The sequence below is a fragment of the Notamacropus eugenii genome, chromosome 1, assembly GCF_028372415.1.
Source record: "Notamacropus eugenii isolate mMacEug1 chromosome 1, mMacEug1.pri_v2, whole genome shotgun sequence".
Taxonomy (NCBI): domain Eukaryota; kingdom Metazoa; phylum Chordata; class Mammalia; order Diprotodontia; family Macropodidae; genus Notamacropus; species Notamacropus eugenii.
Window position 1 is genome coordinate 170,285,438 of NC_092872.1, and position 26,617 is coordinate 170,312,054.

The 26,617-nt window shown below is 40.4% G+C and overlaps 1 protein-coding gene across 1 annotated transcript in view; it reads right to left on the bottom strand.

The window, feature by feature from the left end:
• Positions 1–18,728, bottom strand: part of CTSH (cathepsin H) — a 43,446-nt gene extending 24,718 nt beyond the window's left edge. The window contains exons 1-6 of the mRNA XM_072618828.1: positions 18,594–18,728; positions 17,755–18,208; positions 15,731–15,762; positions 14,535–14,640; positions 10,186–10,256; positions 1,197–1,301 (exon numbers count right to left, since the gene is read on the bottom strand). Of these exons, the coding sequence (XP_072474929.1) occupies positions 1,197–1,301; positions 10,186–10,256; positions 14,535–14,640; positions 15,731–15,762; positions 17,755–18,208; positions 18,594–18,713 (888 nt within the window). The 5' untranslated portion in view covers positions 18,714–18,728. The remainder of the gene's footprint in view (positions 1–1,196; positions 1,302–10,185; positions 10,257–14,534; positions 14,641–15,730; positions 15,763–17,754; positions 18,209–18,593) is intronic.
• Between the last annotated feature and the right edge of the window lie 7,889 nt (positions 18,729–26,617).

Sequence of the window (26,617 nt, forward strand, 5' to 3'; positions counted from 1 at the left end):
GCTCCATTTGTCCTTATGAACAAGATGGAGAGATGTGATTACACAGCCCTTCAGGCAGGAGGATTCAGAACTTGTTGACTGTCTGAAACCAAAGAGCTCTATCATTTTATGCTTTATTTAACTTGGAGGGAAGGCTTTCACAGAGTACCCAGGAATCTAGGTTTATTATTATGATATTTAACATTTTTAACAATGACCTACATAAAGGAATGGGTGGAATGCTTTATCAAATTTGCAGATGATAGGAAGAGGGACAGTTAACAGCTGGAATGAGATGCAGGATCCAAAAAGATTTGACACACTTGATTTGTATATCAGTTCTAATAAAGTAAAATTTAATAGGTACAAATGTAGAAGTCTGACACTAGAGTTAAAAAAAGATAGGCTTCAAAAATATAGCTCAGTCCTGATAAATGTGAATAATGAATCCCCCCCATGTGGTGACATTCTTAGAATTTACACAGCATATTTCCATTGGTCTGGAACCAATGACCATGTTTAACATAATTATAACTTAAAATAGTTCGATCACTTCAGGTGGTTCATTATTTGCTTTAAAATTGGGACCTAATTATGAAAGATGTGAATCATAGCTCTACCCAGCTATTTGTCTGAAAATAGCTAGAGGTTCAATATAAATTGCCAATGTGACTGGGCATCCAGGATGCTAATGTTCTCCTAGTCTCCTTGTATTCTGCTCTGCTGGGATCCTACTGAGATCTTGTGTTTAGTTCTGGGCCCCATATTCTAGTTGGGATATTGACAAATTGGAGAGTATTACTGTCTATTGGATTTGAACCAAAGACACTTCAGAGCCTAACCTCAGCATTCTTTATGCTGTTACCAAGTTGGCTCTACCATTTAATATCTGTGTGACCTTGGGGCAACTCACTTCATTCACCTCTATAAGCCTGAGCTTCCTGTCCTTTAAAATACCAGAGACCTCTCAGGTCACTTCCAACTCTAAAATTCTAAGATTCTGTGAATTTGGTTAGGGAGGAAAATATAATAATTGTGACTACTTAGGGGAAGAGTATGAAAGTGAGAGCTGAGGTGGGGGAGGAGAAGAGGACTTTCTGGATTTTTTTCCTGCAAGTCTTTTTACTTGTTTTCTGTTATGTGAGACTAGTAGACTGTTCATGGATGAAAGTATTTCATAGCAATTATTGGGGAATTCATTGAATAACTGTTTATACCTGGTTTTTTACTGGTGAGACATAATTTCCTTTCTTTCTCCAGTCCATAAATTTTGGGTATGGACCAACACGTCGAATATGGCTGCCTTTAGTAGCTGAGCAATTCTGAAATAACAAAATATCTTTATTAGAAAAAAAATGCTTCAAAATTTTTTTAAAAGACAAAAGCATGATTAAACTAGAATACATAGTACGGAGATTACATAAGTGGGAAATCTTTTCCTTCTGCCCCTGCAATGAAATTCAGTATGAAAACAGACACTTTCAAAATGACATTGGGGTCAATTTATAGGACAGTGTACTGGCAGCCAAATCTTTGTCTTCTAGGCTTTAAGGAGTTAAAGTTCTGTGCTCCCCCACCCCACCGCTTTCCTTAGCAAACGTAGTTTTTTTAAAAAATATTTGAAGGGTTTTTAATGCTAGCAACCATGAGGAAATATGGGAAATAAAAGTGAACAAATATGGAGCAAGAAACAATCTTAAAGATCTCAAGTGTTAGAGTTACCGAAGAATTCATTGGAATGTCAATACAGTTATTTAGGCCTGAATATCAGTAGAGTTATTAGTTTCCCAATGTGGTATACTAGAAAGGCTGCTAAACCTGTAATTAGAGGATCTGGGCCTAAATCCCAGCCCTGGCACTTATTATCTGGTTTTCTTTAAGTAAGTCATGTAACATTTCTGGGTTTCAGTAATTTCATTTGTAAAATAAAAAATTAGACTGCATGATCTTGAAGGTCCCTCCCACAGATGAAAATCTATGATGATATTCCCTAACACAATTTTTCTCTCTTTGGAGTTAGCTATACATAAACCCTCTAAGTCTCTCCTTCTAGTCAGATCTATTTTTACCCTCCCTTCCCTGTACTGCCCTCCTCCCTCCCCCTCTCCCCCCCACCATTTTGTCTTTAGTATTAATGGTTAGGAAGGCAGAAATATATAGACAGCTAATTGGTATAGTGGATAGAGTGTTGGACCTGGAGTCAGGAAGACCTGAATTCAAATCTGATCTCAGACATTTACTGTGTAACTCTGAGCAAGTCACTAAACCTCTGTCTGCCTCAGTTTCCTCATCTTTAGAAATGGGGATGATAATAATAGCACCTATCTCCCAGGGTCAAATAATAGAACATTGATAAAGTGCTTTGCAAATGCTACCTATACTATTGCTTGCACAAAAAAACTCAGTGAAATTATTACATCTTAGAAGAGCCTCTAGATTAATCTCTATCTCAATTTCTTCTTCATGATGCAGAGAGATCTATGTCTCCTGAGAAGTTAGAGCTTAGAGCCTGAGTTTTTAAAACAAATGTATAGGCATAAAGCCTGAGGTTTGAGCTGCTTAGTAGTCTCAAATCTCACTCTTTGGCAGTCATTAGGCATGTGAGATATACCTACTATGTATGATACTCAGAATAGTCAGTCCCTGCCTAATAAACACGTATAATCCACTTCTCCCATGCTACCCCTGCTCATTTGAAAATCAAACATTGTTATGGCACTCTGGTCACGTGACAGTCATGTTGTAGGGATAACCAAAGAAATGGTAAGAGCACAGTTTTAACCTGATGGGATCCTTTAATCACAGACTTTCAGGGACATGTGATTTCATCAATGTGGATATGACCTTGAATGACAGCCCCCTTGGGCACCTCTTGTCCACATGCTCCTATAAATCCTTGACATAGCATGACTATGAGTGAAGCACATGGACTGTCCATTCTTTGTCCTTGGCTTATCTACTTTTCTGATCATACATTACTCTGCTGACATACTTTATGAAACTCCTAGGTAATTCCTCATTTGTAATGTTTGTTAGCTCATGCCCACAATGTGCCTCTTCATTGTTCTTTAGGTAATACTCAACTTTGATTCTTTGGAGACTGTGGTATTCCATGATTCATCATCAGAAGAACATTCATGTTAATAATATTTCAGGGAGGAGCTTGGAATCATTAAATAGACCGGGCACTTTCTCAAAGGCAATCTAGCCTGTATTTCTCCTGCTCAATTCTGGACTCAGTTCATTGTCCTTTTGAAGATTTTGTCCTGGATATATGAACTGAAAGAAGAAAACTCTGTAGATTGTCTGTCCAACTGCATATCATATTCTGGACAGTAGATATTCTTTAACCATTTGGTTTTTCTTGTATGAATAGTAGATAGGTAGGCCAAATTTTTATATAAGATTATGCTTAGAATTCACAAAGCTCTATAATCTTCCAGGGTTTGCTGTGATTAGCACAACATGATTGAAAACAGAAACATTTCACCATTTGTATCTCTCTTACTTGGATTCTCTTACATGGACATCCTAATGTTGGTGGCAAATCTCCATTTTGTGAGTTTATGTTTGTTTCTTTGTTTTCCTTGCTTGATGTTAATATCAGAGGACCATTGAACAATGTTATCTCTGTTCTTTTTCAGGAATCTTTGATAATTCTGATTTATGAATGAGATACTTTGTTGAGTGAATGCTTTAAGAGAGAATTTCCCGCTGCTGAATCAAATTAAAAAATTTTTTTTGCTTTTGAATTTAACAAATATCATGAATTTAACAAATATCACAGAAAGAGAACATTTCCAAATGTAAATTGGAATAGAAGAAGAGATTATATGTGAAACTGTGACTATTTTGTACGACTTGTTTTTTTTAAATACTGAATTCAATGTTATTTCAAAGCTGTCCTGCTTCTCTTCTTCCTTCTGAACTTCCTTCTGTTCTCTTCTGTACATTTTAAAATATGCCAATGACATTCTTTGCTTTCTTTTTTCTTTTTCTTTTTAAAATAATCAGCAAATAAGCACAGTAGAATCTAGTAATCTCTACACTTTCTAGCTAATTATCTGACTATGTCAGAGTATGTCATTTGTGAAAGTTTGTTATTTCTTTCTCATATCATGGTCAAAGATACTGCTGATGCATATGTAGGCTATCCTCATAAAACTGGGGAGAAGTAATAAATTCAGGATATAAATCAATAGTTAATTGATATTCTCATATAAAACAGACACTTGGAAGAAATACCTCCTCTTTAGGTCACTTTGGACATTTTATGGAAGTCCCCATTTTTTTGACAAAAAATAAAATATAAAACTAGACTGAATGTTTTGTAAAGGGGTATCTGGGAAATTAGGGACAGAGCTGATAAAGAAATAAAAGCTGTCACAGAAAATAATAAGAAAGGGTAGTGCTTTAATTCATGTTTTAACTGTTGTTCAGTCTGGCTCTTCATGACCCCATTTGAAGTTTTCTTGGCAAGGATACTGGGCTGGTTTGTCCTTTCCTTTCCAACTCAGTTTATAGAGAAGAAACAAAAGCAAACAGGGTTAAGTGACTTGCCATGTGTCTGACTCGCCATTTGAAATCAGAAACATGAGTCTTCCTGACTCCAGGCCTAGAGCTCTACTCACTGTGCCCCTGAGCTGCCCTATTTAAATGTTAGCTATCATCATCATCATTATTAGTTTCAATCATGACCTCTGACACTCCTTCCAAGCTCTGAGCTTCCATGCCTCTAGGAAACTTCTTCATAACCAGGTAAGCTATCTGACTAGGAAATCAGGCCCAGGATAAAAGGCTGTCAAAGCAGCTATTTATATCCAGGGCCTATCTTGTCAGATCCTGAAACAGATTTCCTTTGCCAAGTGGAACTTGACACTTAGCCCTGCTCTCTGGCAGTAAAGTTCAGGTCATCCTCAGGCTGCTCTGCTCTAGCACTCAAATTATAAATATTCTAGAAGAAAAGTAATAGCACTTAGCATATTGTAGCTTCTAAAGCTCTTTCATCTGCATTCCTCTTATTTGATCTCCACACCACTGTGAAGCAGGCAGAGTATGTTTACTCCCATTTTACAGGTGAGCAAACTGAGGTTCATGGAGATGAAATGACTTGCCCAAAGTCAAACCACTTATAAGTGTCAGGACTAGACCTATTCCAGTATTATCCCCAGAGTTACTTCATTTTGGGGGCCTTATAGATAAGAATTCAGTTGAAGTACATCCCTGAGGCCCTATGAGTGGAAGCAGGTAGGCGTGGTCATATGACTAGATTGCTTCCTTGGTAATTACTAAATGTAGAAAAACTTAAAGGAAGGTTTCAGTCACTGTGGTTGGAAATCCCTTCTGGAGCAGCCATGGAAGAACATGGAGAAGAAACACAAAGAATGAGAGAGCACAGGTGGGTTATAATGTGCACCAATGGAAGCATTCTCTACAGCAATAAGATCACAGACCCACTGAAACTGAGTAAATGCATTTTATGTTGGGTGACTCACAAATGCACCTCAGCAATCTCTTCTCCAAACTCAGAAGCTTAGGGCATTTAAGGCTCTCTCACTATTCCTGTGGCACATGCCCTGGAGATACTCTCCCAGTCTTCACCTACACTGTCAGGTCAGGTCCCCAGAGGGAGGCTGCTCCATCTCTGCTCAGGGATCTAGAGGTAGTTTTGAGGGGATGGGTGTCATTCTCTAATACTATATATAGCTCATGAGCCCCCACCTAGATGATTACTACTTGATAACAATGAGTCAGTCAGACCTAATTAGCTTTTGAAAAGGATATTTACTGGTTGGCTGCTGGACTTCTGTCTCAAAGAGAAGCACAATAACATCACTATGTTAGAGTCAAGTCATAGTGTGTCTGACCGTGGCTGACCAGACCAATACAAGCTCAGAATGCTCTACCACAGGTTGGAAACAAATAGGACATGTGAGCATTTGGGATGGATTCTCTAAATTTGTGTATCTCATGTTTCTTTTGAACTACTTCAATTCTTTGGGGCACCTGTATTTTCTTAGTGTTGTTAGACCAAAATTAACACAAGCAACAGAGAATTGATCCATACAGCGTTAAATGTCAGGTGCATAGTCATCTGTGAACAAAACATCATGCACCAACTTTCCCTTGACTTTAGTCTTGGCTTGTAACCTTTTCAAATTAAATAATTCACCATCAGTGAGGTAGCCAACCCTGATGCTGTGTTTCTCCTCATTGAAAAGGTCTGACAAATTGACAAAAACATCATGTTAAAAAGCATGAGAGCAAGCAGACCGCCTTGTTGCACTCTGTTGGGGACTGGGAAAGTATGAGACCATGATCCTCCATTATCCAGAACAGGGTCAAGCATGACATCATGAAAATGATGTACAATATTGATGAACTTTTCCAGGCAACCAAATTTTGACATTATTTTCCATAAACCCTCTCAACTGACAGCATCAAAGACCTTGGTCAAGTTGACAAACATTGTGTACAGACTGGTTCTGCTCCTGGCACTTCTCCTGGAGTTGTCAGGTAGCAAACACCATATCAACCATTCCTTGGCCCTTTCTGAACCCTCACTGGCTCTCAAGTAGATGACAATCTTCCCGGTAAAGGATTAGCCTATCAAGGAGGACTCTGGCAAGAATCTTACCAGCAATGACTAAGACAGAGACCCTCTCCTCTCACCCCCATGATTGATACAAGATAATCTATTTCCTTTATCTTTACAGAGATAGACAATGGAGGCACCCTTGAACTTCTAGGAGATAACTTCCTCTTGCCATATAACATGAAAAAGTTTAGTCAGTTTTTATGAGCAATGGACCCCTCACCTTGTAAATCTCAGCTGGAATACAATCAGCACCAGGTGCTTTGCAACAGGAGAAGAGTCTAATGGTGTTCAAAACCTCTTCTTCAGTTGGAAATCTGGCTAGAGAGGGATTGACTTCAACATTGATTGATGACAGTCTGTTGAGAATATTACAGAAGTGTTCAGCCCATCTCTCCAGGATCATGTCCTCTTCACTAATCAATGTGGCTCCATCAATGCTTAGTAGCTGAGATGTATCATGGGTCTTTGGCCCATAAAATGCCTTCAGGGCATTATAAAAACACTTTGGAATGTTACCATCTGTGTAAAACTGAATTTCATCTGCCTTCTTCTTAAGCCAAGAATCCTGCATCTCTCTAAGTTTTGCTTGTACTTTACTTTTGATGGAGTTAAATGCTGCTTTCTTAGAGATGGATGAACCTTCCTGCTAGTAATTCCCATGGAGTTATCATTTTTTCATTTAGCAGCTTCTGAATTTCCCCAACATTTTCATCAAACCAGTTTTGATGTTTGCAAGTATTCTGACCCAGATGAGTAAATGTGCAGTGCTATACACCAAATCTCTGAAAGCTGCCCACTCTTTTTGCACTCCACTGTTGCCAACCACGTGTTGGCTCAATTTTCCCTCCAAGTTAGCTATGAAACTGTTCCAGCTCAGAGAAGCACTCTATTCTGTTAACATTGTCTTCTTGTAGTCTTCTAGACTTGGGGCTGCCATTTTTTGTTGAATGTGAATACCTGACTTAGAGCCTACGTCTGTGATCACTCCAGCACTCTGTATAACACATTGTCTTTGTCATTCTCACATGCTGTCTGTCTCTTCTCCTTAAAATGACATAGTCTATTAAGTACCAATGTTTACTGTGAGGGTGCATCCATGAAGTTTTATTGTGTTTAGGTAAATGGATGAAGTGTTGGTGATGAGAAGGTCACAAGATACACGAGTCTGCTTGTTGCTGGTTCTGAATCCTTTCCTCCCAAGGACTCCCTGCCATGTCTGGTAGTCTGTGCCTACTCAGTACTAAAGTCACCCAGAAGGCAAAGCTTGCCCTCTTTTTGCCATATTGATGATGAGGATCTCCAGGTCATCATAAAAATTTTTCTTTGACTTCAACAGGGTTTGTCTGTATGTGGAAGCATAGGCACTGATGATGGAGATGTGTTGCTTTCCTGCAAGTGGCAATCAGATCATCACAAGCCTGTCATTCACTTCCTTTGGTAGGCTTACTAGCTTGTTGATTAGATTATGCATGCATAAACTGTAAAACTGACACCAGCTTCCGGGCACTTGCTCCCCTTCACTGTGAAAAATGCATATCCAGTTTGGACTTCAGTAAGTTTGTCCTGTATTTGCCAGACTTGTTCATTCTGGGCTGGTATTTGGACATAATGCCTGCTGAGTTCTCTCACAATAAGAGCTGTTTGTCTTTCAGGTCTACTGAATTTTGTGTTGTGTATAAGTGTCTACACATTCCATATATGGATGGTGAGAGGAATCATCTTTGCAGAAGTTTTTATTCATGTTTTGACTGCAGATTGGGGCCCTTGCCTGCTATGTTAACAGGCCACAGGTGGATAAGCAGGCAATTTTTAGGGCACCTTTTCTAGCCCCTTCCTCACAATAGGAGGTGAGCAGCGTGGTCCTTAAAAGGCTGCTCAGACACTCAGGGGCCTGCTGAATCCCACTGCTATTTCCAGTGAGAAGAAAACCCTATGGCCTCAGCCACCTGTGTGCAGAGGGTTACAACTACAACTCCCAGTGCATCCTCACCTGCTGCTTTGTCACTTGGCTGTCACTACAGTAAAACAGTAAAATAGTATGGGTGATGTTTTTTGATTCATGCATAAATTGGATTTAAGTAAGGCAGAGTTGCATTAACTTTTCAGCCTTTCTCTGTTAGAGTCTTCACAGTCCAGTGGTAGAACAGATTCAAGATGACTGGAGATGGCTTGAGATACAGTGGATGACCTAGATATCTCTGATGTTTAACCAAGCTCTGAGTTCTACAGTGTCAGCTTCAGCTGTCTTCATGGCCATTGGAACAAATTGTTGTCATTCACCCATTCCAGCAGGGGAAGGGGTCACATGCTTGGGATAGACACCCCACTCCCTCCCTGCCAACTCACCAAAGGGTTTGAGACCCCTCCATTATCCTTAACATGGTTTAGCCCATCTCTTGAAATGATTTACCTGGGTGTGGCTACTGCTCATGCTACAGCTTCTTGAAGTCACAGGTGACAGGTAGATCAGGTGGACACCAAAAGTGCAAAACAGCCCTCACACCAGAGGTGTTAATCTTCCCTAAATATACCCTACACCCCACTACACTGCACTGAGGTATAATAAGAACAACTGATACAAAATATCCCCACCAAGTTTGTGACACACTCTCCTCCTAGCACACATGCAGTCCAAAGGAAAGTGGACTCCAGCTTAAAGATTACATGTTGCAAAGGAGTAACACAGCTTTCCTGCAGTCCTCCCAACATTCTCCTTGGGTTCAGCACAGCTTCTCTGCTGTGCTCCTTGTAAAGGCTTGAAGCTGCTTTTCCTAAGTTCCTGATGCCAATACTTCATCAACATTCTGGGATAATGCTAGGATCAGTAGGAAGTCTGAAATCTGCTGGCCTTACAAGATTCTCTTCTGATCAAAGGGAGGAGGGAGAAGCCAAGATGCTCTTCTGTCTTCGAAGTATTTGTCTCAGAGGCTTGGCTAGAGGTTTCCACCACTTAACAGTCAAATGCTTGATGGTCCAAGTTCCAGATGTGCTTGCTATTTTATAGATGACGCACTGGATGTGAACAAGTTTCCTCAGCCAATACCAATTCACTTCCTGGGCAACATTACACTCATTCATTCAACAGCTTTCAAGGTCTTCTAAACTGCTCATGGGCTTGTTGAATTTAGTGTAAAGCTTATTATGGATTCAGCAGAGATATCTCAGCCTTGATCCAACCTACTTTATTTGTTATTCTCACCTGACAAAAGCATTAGGGCATAATTTCTTCTCATTTTAAGTGAGGTGGGAGGAGTTGATTTGATTCAGTCCCATCCTCACATGCTGGTTTCCCAGCTGTCAACTCTGGTGCCTCTCTTTTGTTCCTTCTTTGATTCTCTTAAATCAATTTCTCTTAAAGTATGACTTAACAAAATGTCCTTGGTGACACATGAGTTACAGTTTAAAACAAAAGGTTCTAAATTTCCAAGTTCCCTTGAGATAAGGATGAGTTCCAACTTTTCTGGCTCCCAGAATGATTCTGAACAGAAGCCCAGAACAGAAGAGAGAGAAAATGGAAGGTAGATGAGAGGAGACAGACCACACTGTAAAATAATTCAAAATGTTTACATTTTTAAAATTCCAATTTTGTTAGAATAAACAGTACTTACTTGAGGTGCTCTCATAAGATAAGTCTTTTTGAATTCATCAAAGGACATATCTGAAAATTGGTTCAGTCCCACTGAAAGGAAGTTTTAAAAAAATCCAATAAACAAGTAGCAGGGAAGGAACAATAAAAAGTTTTATTCACATGACCTTTGTCTATTTCTTTAGTCTTTTTCTGAACTTTTGAACCCTTTCACTTTTCTGTTACTCATGTACTGAATTGCTTTAATTTGCATAAGAGTACCCTGGATTTACATAAGAGTAACTTGGTTTCCTATCTTGCTAGTATCCCCTAATACAATTGGCATCTCTTCTCCCACCTTCCAGCCCTAGTAATTCAGGCATATGGCCCCCAGTAGTCCTTTGAGCTTGCAGTTACAACAGTCTAAGCCTTGAGAGAATCTTGGCCTTCACCATAGGGAACTCATTCCAACAGCCTGGACAAGAATACTTGGACTGATTGTTAGAAATGACCAAATAGGGTAAGAACTTTTGGGGACATCTTAAATTTGAGCACAGTAAAGGCCCTTTACTGTTCCAGGCCCAGATGTCCCAATACAATTTTGCTAAAACTCCTCTAGGCTACCTACACCAGGATCCTGTTTCTGCCTATCTAATCACTCAAATCCCCCCTTTTGCACATCACTCTTCCAATACTTCAACAATGAATTTAATAACAACAAAACAATCATTGCAAAATACTCCCTCTCCCCCAACTAATACCAAATGTTTGTGACCAAGTCTAGTTTAGGCCAGTCCAGTTCTTGAAGTTTGATATTAGAATGCAATAATGTAATTGTGGACCACAAAATGATAGTTAAAAAAGCTTTAATAGATTAAATAAAATTTAAAAGGATACAATTCTTAATTGAATTGTAATAAAATGCCCCACTTCTACATTCAACACAGCCAGTCAGGAAGGTGTCCCTACACAACAACGGGAGTTTGGCTACAAACCCAAAGCAGCAGTTCCCCACAGGCTGAGTCTTGTATGCTGCAGGGGCATAGAAGGGCAAAGAAATACTTCAAAAGCCACCTGGACAATTAAATCCCAAGGATGATCACTGCCCTTTTAGAGAGAAATCAGTCTAATTTATAGATAGCAATATATACATTGTTTCTCTTTATAGTATGAACTGCAATAGTAGTAGAACTTCACTAGTTGCTACTGCAAGGAGGAACAATTTATGTGTATATAAATAGATACCACATATAGATACAAAGTCAGCACAAGACAAGCATTATTATACACAAACTGACATTCTTTCAAGCTTCTAGTTCATTAATTCCCATGATCTACACTTTCATTCCTTCTCAGTCTCATATGGTTATGATCATATACACACCTGATTTCACCATCACCCTTTTATCCTCCATTACCCAGAATTCTGAATTTCTTCTCCTTGGATCACATGCTCCTAACATATCTGTCCTTCTACTTCATTCCTCCTAAACCTATTTTTATTCCTCATCCCAATCTTTGATCTTTCCAGTTCTACTTGCTTTGGCTTCACTTCCTTTCTTCTGCAGCCTTGACCACAGAGAAAATCAGTCAACAAACATTTATTAAGCACATTATATTACTATGTGCCAGGCACAGTGCAAAGAAATGGGGACACAAAGGCCTCTGTCTTGACTCCCTTGTCTCTTTCTCCTCTCATTTCTCATGCTTTGCCAAATCCATTCCCTGAGTTTTTGCCATCACCTGCTTTCTCTTCTCTCCATCATATGCTGCTGAGCACTGTGGAAGAAGTCATACAACTCTACTGACTGCATCCACTACAAGTGTATGTTATCTAAACTTGACTGGGTCCTCACTGCTGCTGGGTATACCTTAGAAGAATACCGACTGACCCAGCAACATTCCCTACACATCATTACAAATCTCTTCTTCACCCTCCTATCCCACCCTCTCCAATCCCTTTGGCCTCCTGTTCACACTTCACTGAGAAAATAAATGCTTGTGATCAGGAGTTCCCTCTTCCCCCCTCTTCTACATCTCAGAAAATCTTTCTGTGTCACCCACCATTCTTCCTTTGTTCCAGCCTCTAAGGAACAGGTGACTTTTCTCTTTGCCAACTAAGGCCAAACCCTCTAAATGTGCTCCTGATGCCCTTTCTCTTCTCTTCAATCCCTCCTTATCTACTGACTCTTTCCCTGTAGCCTAGAGGCATGCTGAAGTCCCCCCATAGGTATAGAACCTGCCCTTGACTAGCCACTCTCTCAAACTGTATATAGTCCCATATCATCTGACATTTCACAGCCCAGCTCCCAGAAAAAGCTGCTCCTACTTGCTGCCTCCACTTCTTACCCTTTCATCCCTTTCCTTTGAAGTGCCTTTAGGAGTCACCACTAGGGAATTTTTCTGTCCAAGGCTGTGATTTCAATAACTAAATTGAATTACCTATTCCCATTCCTCATCATTCTGGATCTCTTGGCAGTTTCTGACTTGGTTGACCATTCCCTTCTCATCTCCTCACCTAGCTGTCCTGAGATTGTTCTCCCATGATTCTTCTTTATAGTCTCCTTTACTGGATTCACTATCCATGCCCTACTTCCTTGACTCTGGATTTCCCACAAGGCTTTGTATGGATCCTCTCACCAGTTTCTCTCAGCTCAGTCATCATTTCTATCTGGATTATTCCCTAATCTTTATGTTCAGCAACAGTCTCTCTTGAGCTCTAGTTCTCTGTCATTGACTCCATGATGGACATTTTTCTCCACCTGGATGCCCTCTACAACTACAAATGTCTGGATTGGAATTCATTGTCTTCCCCACCTAAACATGACCTTCCTCCACATTTCTCTATAGATGTCACCCTTGACACTCCATTCCATCCAATCAGTCACCAAGTTTTGTCAATGAATAATGATAATAAATAACATTTTTATAGTGTTTACTCTGTGCCAGGCACTGTCCAAAGTGCTTTTTAATCATTAAGCAATTATCATGATCTCATTTGATCCTCACAACAATCCTGGGAGATAGCTGTGATTATTATTCCCACTTTAAAGATGAAGAAACTGAGCTTAAGGGACTTGCTCAGGGTCACCCTGCTAGTAAGTATCTGAGGGCAGAACTGAACTCAGCTCCTGCTGCCTCAAGGCCCAGTGCTCTCCCCACTGCACCAACTAGCTGCCAACTTGACCTCTACAATATTTCTCACATTTGTTTCCTCTCCACATCCAGGGTGCTCATCACCTTTTTTCTTGGACTGTTCAAATAGTCTCCTAAATAGATTTCTGGCTTCTGGTTTTTTCCTCCCAGGCCAACCTCCACAGATGACAAAATCATCCTCCTAAAGCACAGCACTGAGTGTATCACTCACTTGCTTGAGACTTTTCAGTGTCATCTTGTTGTCTCTAGGATGAAATACAAAATCCTCCCTCCCCTTGACATCTCAGGCCCTTCAGTCCATCACCTCCCTCTTCCACATATTTGGTGGGTCCCTTTCTCTCAGCCAGCACTGCAGTCATTTCCACCACCAGCCAGTTGTTCTGCTTCCTGTTTTCTGAGCTCAGCATTTCATTGCTTCCCTCTCTACCTTTCCATGGTTACTACTCATGCCTGAAATGTGTCCAGTCCTTTCTTAGAATCTTTGGCTTGCTGCAAGACCCGAATCAAATTAGCTCCTCCAGAAGCCTTTGTTGTTTGTTTCTCCTGCTTGTTAATAAATATGTTGTATCCCCCCCCCCCCCACTAGAATATAAGCTTCTTGAAGGCAGAGGCTGTTTTTCCATTTGTCTTTGTATCACTGGCACTAAGTACAATGCCCAGCATATGATAAATACTATGTTTCCCCACCCCCCCCCACCCATGCCTGCTGACCCCCTACCCTACCCTTAACCTCCTAGCCTATGGCCCATTGGGTGACCATGTGCAGCAACTGCCCACAAGCCAGCATTCCTCTTACCTCCAAGGGGCCTCTCATTGTGATACCTTCTTCTAGGACTTATCTTCCTCACATTCATGCTCCCTAGGGGATAGGGCGCTCTCTATCCTGAAGGCATTAACCTACTTTGCTTGATTCAGCTAATTCTGCAAACCTCTGAAAAGGTTTTACTTCATGCACAAATATTCCTAGGTATATCTCAGTTTCATACACTATCAGTTCATATATCCACACTCACCCGCCCCCCCCCCATTATATTATATCCCCTGAGTGTGGAATATTGTAAGTACTTAATAAAATACTTGTTGACTGATTGTTTGATGATTCATATAAAGGTGTAAGAAATAATTTCCTGGTTAATTGATTACTATTCTTGGTTTATACTCTCCTGCTATTTTCTAACATTATTTTTACCATCCCCAGTTCCCAGATCAGAATTAAGAATAATTTTGCTGCATTACTTTTGTATGAGTGGTTCCCGGCATTGTGTTTATCAATTATTCTCTTATTTTCAAGAAAATGATGTAGTCTCCGATGATACTCTGACAAATCATATTTCTTGTTGTGCTAAAAAAAAAAAAGCAGCACAAGAAAACTATTAAGAAAGCAGCAAGAGATTAACAAAATAAAGAGTTCATTTTTTTGAAGGACAAAAAGGAAAGACCTTTCCTACTAACTTATTTTATTGAACTAACAGACTTAGGCCATCCCAAGCTTTTTTTTTTATAGCAAATATGCAAAGCTTTAGATAGAGATGTTCATATAGGAATATGAGGGATGAGTCAAGAGCCATGCTCTAAATGCAAAATAAGTGAAAATTAATATTTTTATTGCCACATTCAAACACATTTGTTTTATTTTTTTTTGCTTATGGGTATTAAATGGCAGCTTGAAAGGTAGAATATTTTATTCAGGGCAAGCAAGAAGCCCAAAAGGACCTAAATGTTAGTTAGATACTACAGACAAAGAACTGATGGTATCTAAATATGGAAAGAAGCATACTTTTTTAAACTTTATTTTTCTTGTCTATGTTTTCTTTCACAATATGAATAATATGGAAATATGTTTTGCATGATTACACATGTATAACCTACATAGAACTGCTTGCCTTTTTAGTAAGGGGTGTGGGGAGGGATGAAAGGAGAGAATTTGAAACTCAAAGTTTAAAAAACTAATGTTTTTCCAGATAATTAGAGAAAAACAAAATACTAAAAGACTTCTTTCTTAAAAAAACAAAGGCTGGCTGAATTTGCAGAAACTCATGATAAATTTAAAACTGTTTTAAAATGGCTTTATGACTTTTTTCTATTTAGACACATTTTAAATAGTAAAAATAGCCAGAACATTCTCTCATATATAAAGGAGCATCTCTTAAAGAGAAAGGGTGACTAAGTTGGTCATTAACATAATAGAGTGATAATAGTTTGAGGAGTCAAAGCAACAGACCATAGGCCCATATTCAGTACTCTTGGGAATTATAACCAGCTGCTTAGTTTTTATTAATTGACATTTGATTTGACAAATATTATATTTGAAAGACTCTGGTGAGAAATTGGAAAATCCCTTCCCTTTACATCTGTCACCGCAACTGACATCATTTCATAGCAGGAAACTTGCACAATTTAAAAAGCTCAAAAAAGGAGAAGTAATCACTGACCTGTTTCATCCATGACTTAAATAGAAACTTCTCTGTGAAGGCAAAAGCACATTTTAGAATTTGGTATAAACCAGACATATTTTGTCTATACTCAAGCATGTAGTTAATAAATTAATTCTTATTTTTAAGGATCAATCACTGCTTTATATGACACTTTACAAAATGGAAATTTCTAAGAACTAGACTTTCTGATACTCTCTAATGCAAATTTCCAGGCTAACTCCAGAAGTAGGGGTAGTTGGATTTAGTGTTATGTCTAGCAAATGGATCAGATGGAAAGCTGCTATCTATGTGTTAATTAGGCAGGTAGATAGAGAGCTGGAAGTGGAGTTAGAAAGAACTAAGTTCAAATCTGGCCTCAGATACTTACTAGCTATGTGACCCTAGGCAAATCACTTAACCTATGTTTACTTAAATCAACTGGAGAAGCAAATGGCAAACCATTCCAGTATCTTTGGTAAGAAAACCCCATGGATAGTATTGTCTTTGGGTTACCACCTTGGGTCACTACATTCATTTAATGGCCTGGGGACAAAGTCTAGAAAAACTAGAGTTCCAGATTAAAGGGAGAGCAGTGAGGCAATATGAATTAATTTTTAGCTAGATAGAAGGAATTAAGAAAAAAATTACTAACATCCAACCCACTCTAAGCCTCCAAAATGAGGGACAAGGTTTTCCTGGATGTCACTTAGAAATAGGATACAGGTAAGATTTGCCTCAGAGAAAAGACATCAGTTCTCTGGGTTACATTTTCAGTTTCAAAATTCTTGACTGGAATGCCAAACTTACTGTAGTTGTGATTTATTGTTTCAGGTCCTAAAAGCACTGCAAAACCTCTGGAGATTCTGGCATAGTATAAAGGAGTACTGGTTGGCAAGTCAGAGGGCTTGGGTTTCAATTGTCTTTGGAGAAGTCACTGCTTTACCCTCTCTGGCCTCAATTTTTCCATTTGTATATGAGGGGTTGGATCCACTAACCCTGGAGTTCCTTGGAGTTCTAGATCTCAGATTTCATGTTTCTGTCTGGAGGGAGACAGACCTGAGGTCTAAGCCTGCCTGGTTCGGACTGTCACAAACTGGTTCTGTGACCATGGCCAAGCCCTTTCACCTTTCTTGGCCTCAAGTGCCTCCCATTCTGCCAAAGGAAAAGGTGGGACTAAATCTCTAGGGGCCCCTTTCAGCCCCCCAAACTCAAGGGTGTTTGGTTTTGATGTTTGTCTAATTTTGTTCCATTTAATTCATGCACCCAGGAGGGCTGGCTAATTTGAGAACCAGGGGCTCCAATTACAGACAGCAGAGGTGTCTTCGGGGGCTTAGTTTCCGCCCCTAGTCTAGGTTTCCCCAGCTCCCTTCCAACCTTTCCTGAACCAACTGCTCAGCAGCAGTCCTGAGCTCGGGATTTGCCAAGTACTTGCTTGGTAATTCGTTCTGGATGGAGTGGTGGGCCGCAGGACTTAAGTGGTGCACTCGTTTAACACATGTGGAGAGAAAACTCCGTTAGCGTTAAAGGGAAAATATAAAACGCTCTTAGCATTCAGGGTTGGGAGAAGGGAAAAGATGCGCCTCTCCCAAGGCACGGAGCCGTCTCGGTTCTGCAGAACAACCCCGGGTCACAAGGCGCTCTCTTTTAGTTACTTCGGGGGTTTTTTTCCTGCCAAGTTTCTTCTGTGGTTTAGTTGCATGATCACTTTCACTTTCCATACTTTTCCCAGAAAGGAACTAGATGCGTGTGTGCGTGTGTGTGAGTGTGTGTGCGTGTATGTGTGTGCGTGTGAGTGTGTGTGTGTGCGTGTGTGTTGGGATGTTTGGGGGGGTATGTGTTATGGGTGTGGGCTCCGTGGAAACTGCGTCCCTAGAGCATCTGGGACCCCTTGGGGGGACCGCCAAGTTCTCCTCCTTCCTCGGCCCCTGGACCCCGCTCCGTCCGCCCGGGCTCTGCTCGGCGGCCGCTCCTTCACTAAGTGAAGGCTGAGTAGCCAAGAAGCGGACTTGGCTTGCCCAGACTTCTCCATGCCATCTCCTTACCTTCTGCAGAAACAGTGGGCAAGCTGGAAACCCCGGGGGCTAGAAAGAAAGCCCCGGCCGCGAGGAGCAGCAGCAGCGCCCAGCGCATCTTGACGGATCCTGGGGCCCCGGAAACTGGGCACTGCCCTAGCCTGTGCCCTGGCAATGGCGACGCGGCGGCGGCGGCGGCGGCTGCTTCTGCTGCTCGGGCTGCTTGGGCAGCTGCTTTAAGTGTCCGGGGCAGCAAGCCGCTGGGAGGAGGGGCAGCTGGCTGGAGCGGAGCCTGGGAAGGTTTCACAACTCCGCCTTTGGTGGGTTCTGAAGGCCAGCCTCCCTGGCAGTGATTTCTGGGTGAATGAGGAAATGGCACCAGATGACAGCTGTCCCGGGGTAGGTGCGGGACCCGGCTGGGGAGAAACTTTGACCCGCAGGCTACTTTCTCTTGGCCCTCCAACTGGGAATGAAATGGATGGCTCTGTGGGATGAATGAATGCAAAAATGTTTATTAAGTACTTACTGTGTGCGCAACACTGCACTTGGATTTGGGTTGAGGGGAAGAAACAAGACCAAATCCTGGAACTGAGTGGATCAGAAGGCAGGCTATGGCACTGCACACCGTACAGGCTGGCCCGAAAGGCTTACTGAATTTTTAAGCTACTAAAGGTTAAACGTAAATACCCTAAAACTGCAAGCACTACGACTCTGGGGACACAAGGAGCTACTAAAGCTTTAATTTTGGGGGACACAGAGGTCCTAAAGCTTTAAGGTACTAATAGCTTAAAACTCTACTAAGGCTTTTGGGACACAAAACTTGAGTGACTTAGAATTCCCCAAAGCTTTTGGAATAGCCTCTATCTAACCTTTTCTCTCCCCCTGTGTCCTTGAATGAGAGCCAGACCTTTCTTGGAAGTTTCCTTAGTAAAATGTATTATGACTTTGTCTTGATTCCACCGTAAGACTGTTTCTAGAATTTCAGCCATGTGACTTAATGGAGAACTGGAGCCAGCTTATAAAGGAGAGCTGACCATTACGTTTTCAGCATGAGTATTTCCACCTCCAAAACTGTCAAACTCTACAAGTCAAGGTTTGATTTATTGTTTTGTTGTTTGTCAATACTCAAGGACCCTTATCTGTGTGATGTGGTGTGCCAGGCAGACTGGGTGGCAAGAACAGGGCTAGGTTTGGAGGCAGACATTCCTGTGTTGAGCTCCTACCCTGCAACCCAGGGTTGTAAATGTGGACATGTTAAACCTTTCTAACCCTTCTTTTTCTAATCTGTAAAATAGCAAGTATTATTAATACACTTGTGAGGAAAGCATGTTATTTAGTTTTCAAAGCTATACTTTCTCAAATGTATTCTCTCCCCTTTAGAGGTTTTTTCTTCATTTCATCAAGTGGAATGGAGTGGTCCAGCTCTCAAATTTGTGTTGGCAGCAGAATATTTTACTACATTTTTTTTAAATTAAGGAATTTTCCTTTATTCATTTTCAGCTAGAGCAAAAAATCAAGAAAAAGATTTCCTTATCTGAAAGTAAGAGAGTTCATGTTTTTCCATGTGTAACTTCTACAAATTAAGGATATTCCTAAATCCTGTCTCTTGGTTCTTATTAAATGTGAGGCCATGAGATAAAACATATATGTGTATGTATATGTATGTATATCTATGTATCACACATACATATCCACCCCTTAACCTCTCTGTGCCTCAGTTTCCTCATCTGGCAAAATGGGGATAATAATACCTGTAGTACCTACCTCCCAGAGTTATTGTGAGAGTCAGAGGAGAGAATGTACATAATGTATTATATAAATACCAGTTATTATTAAGGACTTACTTTCAAAAACAAGTAAAAGTTCTACAATTCCTTGGCTACTCCTGCCATCTTCCTCCCCCCACAGGGGAACAGACAGAGAAGCAGCCTGCATGTTTTGCATAAGTACAAAGTGCAGGGGAACACCAGGAGTCAGGCATGCACAAAATAAGTGGGAGTCACAGTATGAGGTGACCAGAGAGATATTAAACATATAATTTAGTACAAGGAAACCCCGAATGTCTTAGAAGTAGTCAGGGGCCCAGGAATCTAAGAGTCAAAGAATTAGGACAACAGTACAATTTAAACTTCTTGTAGATAGTCACTGTTTTGTGTGTGTGTGTGTGTGTGTGTGTGTGTTTTTATTAGGGTTTTGAGAAATATTAATTGGATTGGATTGGAAAAGCAAGCAGGAATAGGAACCAGTATTGGAGAGTGTTGTATTTGGAGATGAAGACAACCTTTAAGGCCATCTGGTCCAGTCTTCTAATTTTACAGGTAGAGGATATAACTAAGTAAATCTGATTAACAGTGCGAGGTTTTGATTATATCACCCTATGGAAGATAAGGTCATACTCATTAAAACCTGATTGGTTTTAATAGGAACCTTTTCCACAACAGCCTAAGCCAACACATGATGGGTAGGTAACTCACTTTACCAAAGCAAGTTGGCACCTTCTTTGCAAATTAGAGATTTCCAGAGTTGCCTAGAACACTGACAGGTAAAATGACTTACCTGGTATATGATGCAATTCAAATTCAGGTATTGCTGGTTTCAAGACCAGATGTTTACCATCTTGCTAGTGGTTCCCAATGATTTTTTTGTATCATGAAACCTCCTTCTGCAAGAAAAAAAGTGTTGTGTAGTTGAAGGGTAATTTAACATGCTACTAATATTATCATTTACATTTATTTACTGCTTAAGGTACCAAGGAGTTTTTTAGCATGAACTCTTTATTGTTGAGAAGCTGGAAAGGGTGCTCGAACCATTAAATCTGAACCATTGTACTCTGCTACACCACCTCTAAAATCAGTCATCCTCAATGTGGGGCAAATGGATGGACAAGTGCCAGGACCAGGTATTCCTCTTGTACAAACTCTACATACAGATGAGGACGTTGAAGCATAGAGAGGTTCAGTGATTTAAAGAGGGATACACTGGTATCTAGTGGTAGACCTTGAAGTAGAATCCAAAATTTCTGACTTCCATATTGGAGATTGTTGTACTACATACACGACATGAATCACTGGAACCATGTTCTGTTACTGCTTCTGGGCTTTTCTATAGTTCTATGGTACCTGTCTCAAAGGAGCTTGTTTCTACATGCAGGGACAGGTCCTTGAAGATGCCTGTCCTGGGTGAAGAGTACAGAGGTAAGAGGATATGGACTAACTCCATTCTCCAATTTCTTTACCACATATTGCTAACATTCCTTATGCTACTAATAGTATGGTTGAGAATCGAGAACACTCCTAAAAACATGGGAGGCAGTGTGGCATGTGGAGAAAGATACCTGGATTTGGAATCTTGTGCTTAAATCCTAACTCTATCACTATTCCATACCATAGGTAATAGTGAATAAATCCCTAAAAACTTACAGTCAAGTTGACAGATGAGATCAAATCACATGAAAGTGAGTCAGCCCAGTAATTCCCCTTCTACTGCTAGAAGGCTGGAGTATTGATCTTTCTAATGGGATTGGTAGAAAGGCAACCTCACAGCCCAGAAAATCTCAGCCAGAAAATCTCCCCCAGAAAGGTGGGGTTCAGGAACTTGTACTCCTTGGTCTTGAAATTTCCCTTTTTATAGCTGTCATCACTCAGACTGAAAGATCATGCTATTACCTTTTGAAGACTGAGATCAAGAAATCCCAACTCTAAATCTGAGAACATGCAAATTCCACCTATCTAATACTCAAGGCAACCAGCCATTAGCAGTTCCTGAGCGGACGAAACCCTACCCGTGACTCATGACTGCTTTTAGTTAAGCTGATTTCTGATCAATCCTCCAAAAAGGGGGAAAAAAGGATGAAGGCATCATGACTTTGAAACTTGACCCCCTTAGCTCTTAGCCCAATATGTAATTCTACCAACAACTCTCTAAGTCAGCAAATTCACATCTACTTGGTGAGAAACAGTTTCAAACGAAGGCCGACCACCCTACAAAATCATAAAGTTGATCAGGAAATTAACTTTTACTCTTCTTTTGTCTTCCTCCAACCCCTATCAACCTCCCATATAAAATAGGCAAGGTAGGAACACAGGAAAGGCGAATGACTATGACATCTAAGGATATATTCAAATCTTCCCTCTGACAGTGGACTGCGTGACCTTAGTCAAGTTGTTTTACATTCATGGTCCTCGGTTTCCTCAGCTAGAACAAGTAGGACAAGGTGGCTGTAGATTATCAGAAGTTCTTGAACTTTTTTGAATCCTGGCCTCCTTTGGTAGTCAAATGAAGTCTATAGACCCCTTCTCAGAATAGTGTTTTTAAACACATAAACTAAAATACATAGGATTACAAAGGAATCCAATTACATTAAAATAGTTTACTTCAAAATATTTTTTAAAAAGCAAGTTTGATTATCTCAGGTTAAGAATTCATACTTTAGATCTATGATTATAGGATGAGAGAAATTATTATTTTATTCATATTAATAACTAATTATTAAATTGAGATCCAGGGTTTTCTTTTCAATTCTTTCATTGAAGATTAGCTTTTATCTCTGGAGGACAGGACTGACTGAAGAAATTACCTCTACCCTCAAGGAACATGCTTTTTGATTTTGGACAGGATCCCATCCAACTAGGAGACCTAACTTCTGTTTAGAGAATAAATGGAATCCAGTCTGGATGGCCTCTTACCTTGGAGAAAGGAGACCCTGTCCTTGTACCCCTCCTTTAGAGTCTAGGGTGACCCAGTTCATGAAGGAGAATGCCAAACAAAGTGATATTCATGGAGATGGTGTTTGCTGGAGGTGGCTGACTCCCATGATCGAGCCACTTTCCTCTATGGGAAGAACTGAAGACTTCTAGCCCACCACCTCATTAAATGTCAATCAATCAGAGTCAATTTTCACTTGTCAGGGACATTCCCTTTCTAAAAGTATTTAAGACTTTCAGGCTCTCCATGAATCACCTTTGGTTACCTAGAGAAACCACTGACCATCAATTTATTGATTGCCAGCCAGCCTAATTAATCAATCGGTTGTTAATTACCCAGAAACTCTGTCTCTTGGGGTTTTTCATTCATTTCAATGGCCTGCTACTGAAAATCTGAACTCTACCTAAGAACATGAGATGTTTCCAATAGGAAAAATTTCCCAGTTTCAAATAATTATTTCCACAAAAGACTCAGGAAGAAAGGAATGAATCCAAAAGTTAAATTCTAACTGAAGCTGGAAAGGTACTGTTTAATTTTCCAAACATAGGAGAATGCAGTGTGTGCAATGGAAAGAGCACTGAATTTGACATTTGAGGTCCTAGCTTTTCTACTTCTTAGCTTTGGTGACTTTAGGCAAGTCAGTCCAACTCTGTGAGACCTGTTTTCTCATCTGTAAAGTGAAGGAGGTCAAACTATATGATCTCTAAGGTTTCTTCCAGCTCTAAATACTATGATTCTAAAATTCTCCTTGGGCAATCTTATACCACTTATTCTTTGGAATTAAGGAGGAAGGTTGTGGTGTTTTCAGTAGGGTAGCTACCATTCTGGTGACTGTGTTGATGCCTACCTAGAGGAGGAAGCATTGACTCCTGAACAAATTAGCTAGGGCAGCAGGGAGTGGGGGGAGGGGGGGACAGCCTACAAAACTGTTCACTTGCTTGAGCTGACCCAGTCATTTGTCAAACAGATCAGTAGCAACCATGTAATTATCACCCAACCTATAATTAAAGTTAGTTCATGGTCTAGGTGTAGAAACTTCCATTGATGAACATCTTGTTGCACCATAGTAAAAAGGAAGATCATCTCCAGAAGTGGAAAGTGAAGCAATAAGATTGTGTTCAGAAGCTTTATGTGGCAAATCTGTACATCCCTGTACAGCAAAGAACTCTGTGAGCACTCTGAGTATGAGGACAAGTTAGGTTGATTTTCTGTAATCTAGGGCTTCTCTCTCTCTCTCTCTCCCCACATAAATGTATACATAGTAAATATTTATACATACATAAATGCAAACACATGTATATATACATATGTGCATACGTACATGTATGCTATGGGTTCAAGTCTCATCTCTGGTCACAAATGACTAAGTAATTCTGGACCAATCACTCCTACTCTCAGCTCTCTAAGTAGATAAGCAGGAGCATGTTTGGAAATTCTACCTAGGACACATCTTCAAAGAAAAATTTCTGAAATAAAATGAGAACATCAGGGCATGAGATGTAAACATTGGCTCTTCTCCTCTTACCTGGAAACGTCTGCAGTTATTATTCTTCAGGACAATGTGAGAGAACAATGGACAAGGCAGTTCTTTTGAGGTGAGGTACAATTTTAAACACCTGACAAAGGACAGTTTAACAGGCCATGGTGATATCTTCTCTCTGGACAGATGATCTATGGCTATGGAAGTAGTCAACTAGAAAAATCCCATCCTAACTTCTCTAGCCAGTGTGTAATCATTGGTCTCATGAGCCTGGAAAAGCCCGTGATTTGAATATTATCTGCATATTGTGATGTTTTAAGTATTAACACATTTCAAATGCACCATCCACTTTCAATTTGTGGTTCCTTATTGAGATGATGAAGTCTGTAGGGCTCTCACTGGGAATGATAGAATTGTAACACAAGTAGGCTTGTATCATAGGGCTTAAAAACCAGGGTGCAAGGATTCTGGTGCCCTCGTTGCAAGGATGTATTTAGATAGATAAGATCAGGGACCTAGAAAAACCCATTCCACACCTCTGTGGGAGACTGTGATTTCCACCTTTGGCCAGAGTGGGAGGACTGCCATAACACTGAGTGATCCCTCTTTTGTACCTCCATTTTAGGGGTCAGAATAAACTCGACTTTTCATGGTTACTCCTGATGGAAAATCATCCCTCCCCAGATGAGGAGGGTAATAGTAAGTTTACTTACTCTTGCCTAGTTTAGTTCCTTCACCCCAAAAGCTTGTTATATAAAGATAATCATGGACAGGTAACAAATGTAAAACAGCAATCAAGCAGTAAACTAGGAATCATGAAAATTATACAGATTAGGGTAGATTACAATACCTAGCACATAGATGTATATGTGTATACGTGGTTTACAAAGAAGAAATCACAAGATTGTGAGACATCTTTGAAACTGGACATGTTATAAGAGAAATGAACATGCATGTGAAACTAAGTACAAAGGAGCTCACAGTCCAGACCAAAGACTGCATAATATTCATGAGTTACAACAAGATGGGGACTAGTGGAAGGCAGTCTCCCCCAAATGGGAATGGCATGGAGGAAGGAAGGGAGCAGTAGGGATGGGGAAAGGATTAATCCCCCTTCTCAAGGGCAAAAGAAAGGGAGGGACAACACGAGTAAGCAGGATGACAAAAGCAGCACACTTTTCCTTTGGAAACTGCCAAGACCATACAGATAGGATGATCCACTTCTCTGCAAGGGTCCCAATCACACAGACAATTTCTCAGTCTCATGCAGACTGACTGATGCCTGTCTTGTAGCTGCTTCAACTCCCAGAAACACATAGGGAATCCAGCTAGGGGTACAAACAACAAATTATGTCAGAGTAGGTGTGGCTTCATCCTTGATTGCTTCAGGGCCTCCTGCATACCCCAGGTCCAGTGTGTCTGGAAAATATGTCGACTCCAGAAGAGGAGTTAAGTTGGCTTTAAGACAATAATACGTCCACACACACATACACACAAACACACACACAAATGTATGCATCTATACACATATTTACACACATACATATGTGTACATATATACAGACATTGATGTATGTCTGTGTATGCATGATTTCAGAAAATCAATAACCACTTATTAAGGGTCAGATTACTATGTACCAGATGCTGCTAAGCACTGGCAATGCAAACAGAAATAAATGACAGTCCCTGTCCTCAAGGACCTCACAGTCTAATGGAGGAGACGGTAAGCAAACAAATGTGTACAAATATAAATAGGAAACAGATGGAAGGTCCTAGAATTAAGAGGGGCTGGGAAAGACTTCCTGTAGAAGGTAGCATTTTAGCTAGGACTTGCAAGAAGCAAGGAAAACCATCAGGTACAGGTGAGAAGGGATAGAATTCCAGACATGGGACAATACCTCAATCAAAATCTTACATTTATGAGATGGAGTGTCTTGTTTGAGGGACAGCAAGGAGGCCAGTGTCACTTGATCAGAAAGGTATGTGGCAGGGAGTACTCAGAGGACCAGTGAGACTGGAAGATCAAGCAAAGTCCTTAGAGAAGTCTCAGCAACTATTGGAAGTCCCATAAAGAAAGAGTGTGGTAGCCAAATGATCTCCAAGGAGCGTCATAGTCAAGTAGTCAAAAGCAGCTTTGGTGGGGGCTCTACAAAAGGAAAAGAGGACTCCTGAGACCAACAGTCTCAACACACCTCTTGGTCCCAAGTCTTCCCTCCATGTGTGCTTCAGTACCTTTATAGGTTAAGTTTGGGTTCATACTTCCCAGAGACTTGATGTATGCAATAGGAAAGTGTATCTTCCCCTCCCAGCTTTGATGGGTTTTTTTTTGAACTTCCAAACTAATTATGCCTTTTCAATAAGTATCAATAAGTATATTAAGATTGTTTACATTTTTTCACTTCCTTTCACTTCCTCCTCCTCCTCATTGAAAAAGAAAATGAAACAATCCTTTGTAACAAATACGCAGAGGAAAGCATTTTTGCACTGGCTATGTCAAAAAAAATTTGTTTCAATCTGCATTCTGAGACCATCAGCTGTCAGGTAGGAAGTAGGTGGCATATTTCATTGAGTTCTTTGAAATCCTGGTTGGTCATTATATTTAATAAGAGTTCTTAAGTCTTTCAAAGTTGTCTTCACAATGCTGTTGTTCATATTCTCTGTTGTAAAAGTTAATTGATGCCAATTTGTTGATTGATATTAGGAAGCACA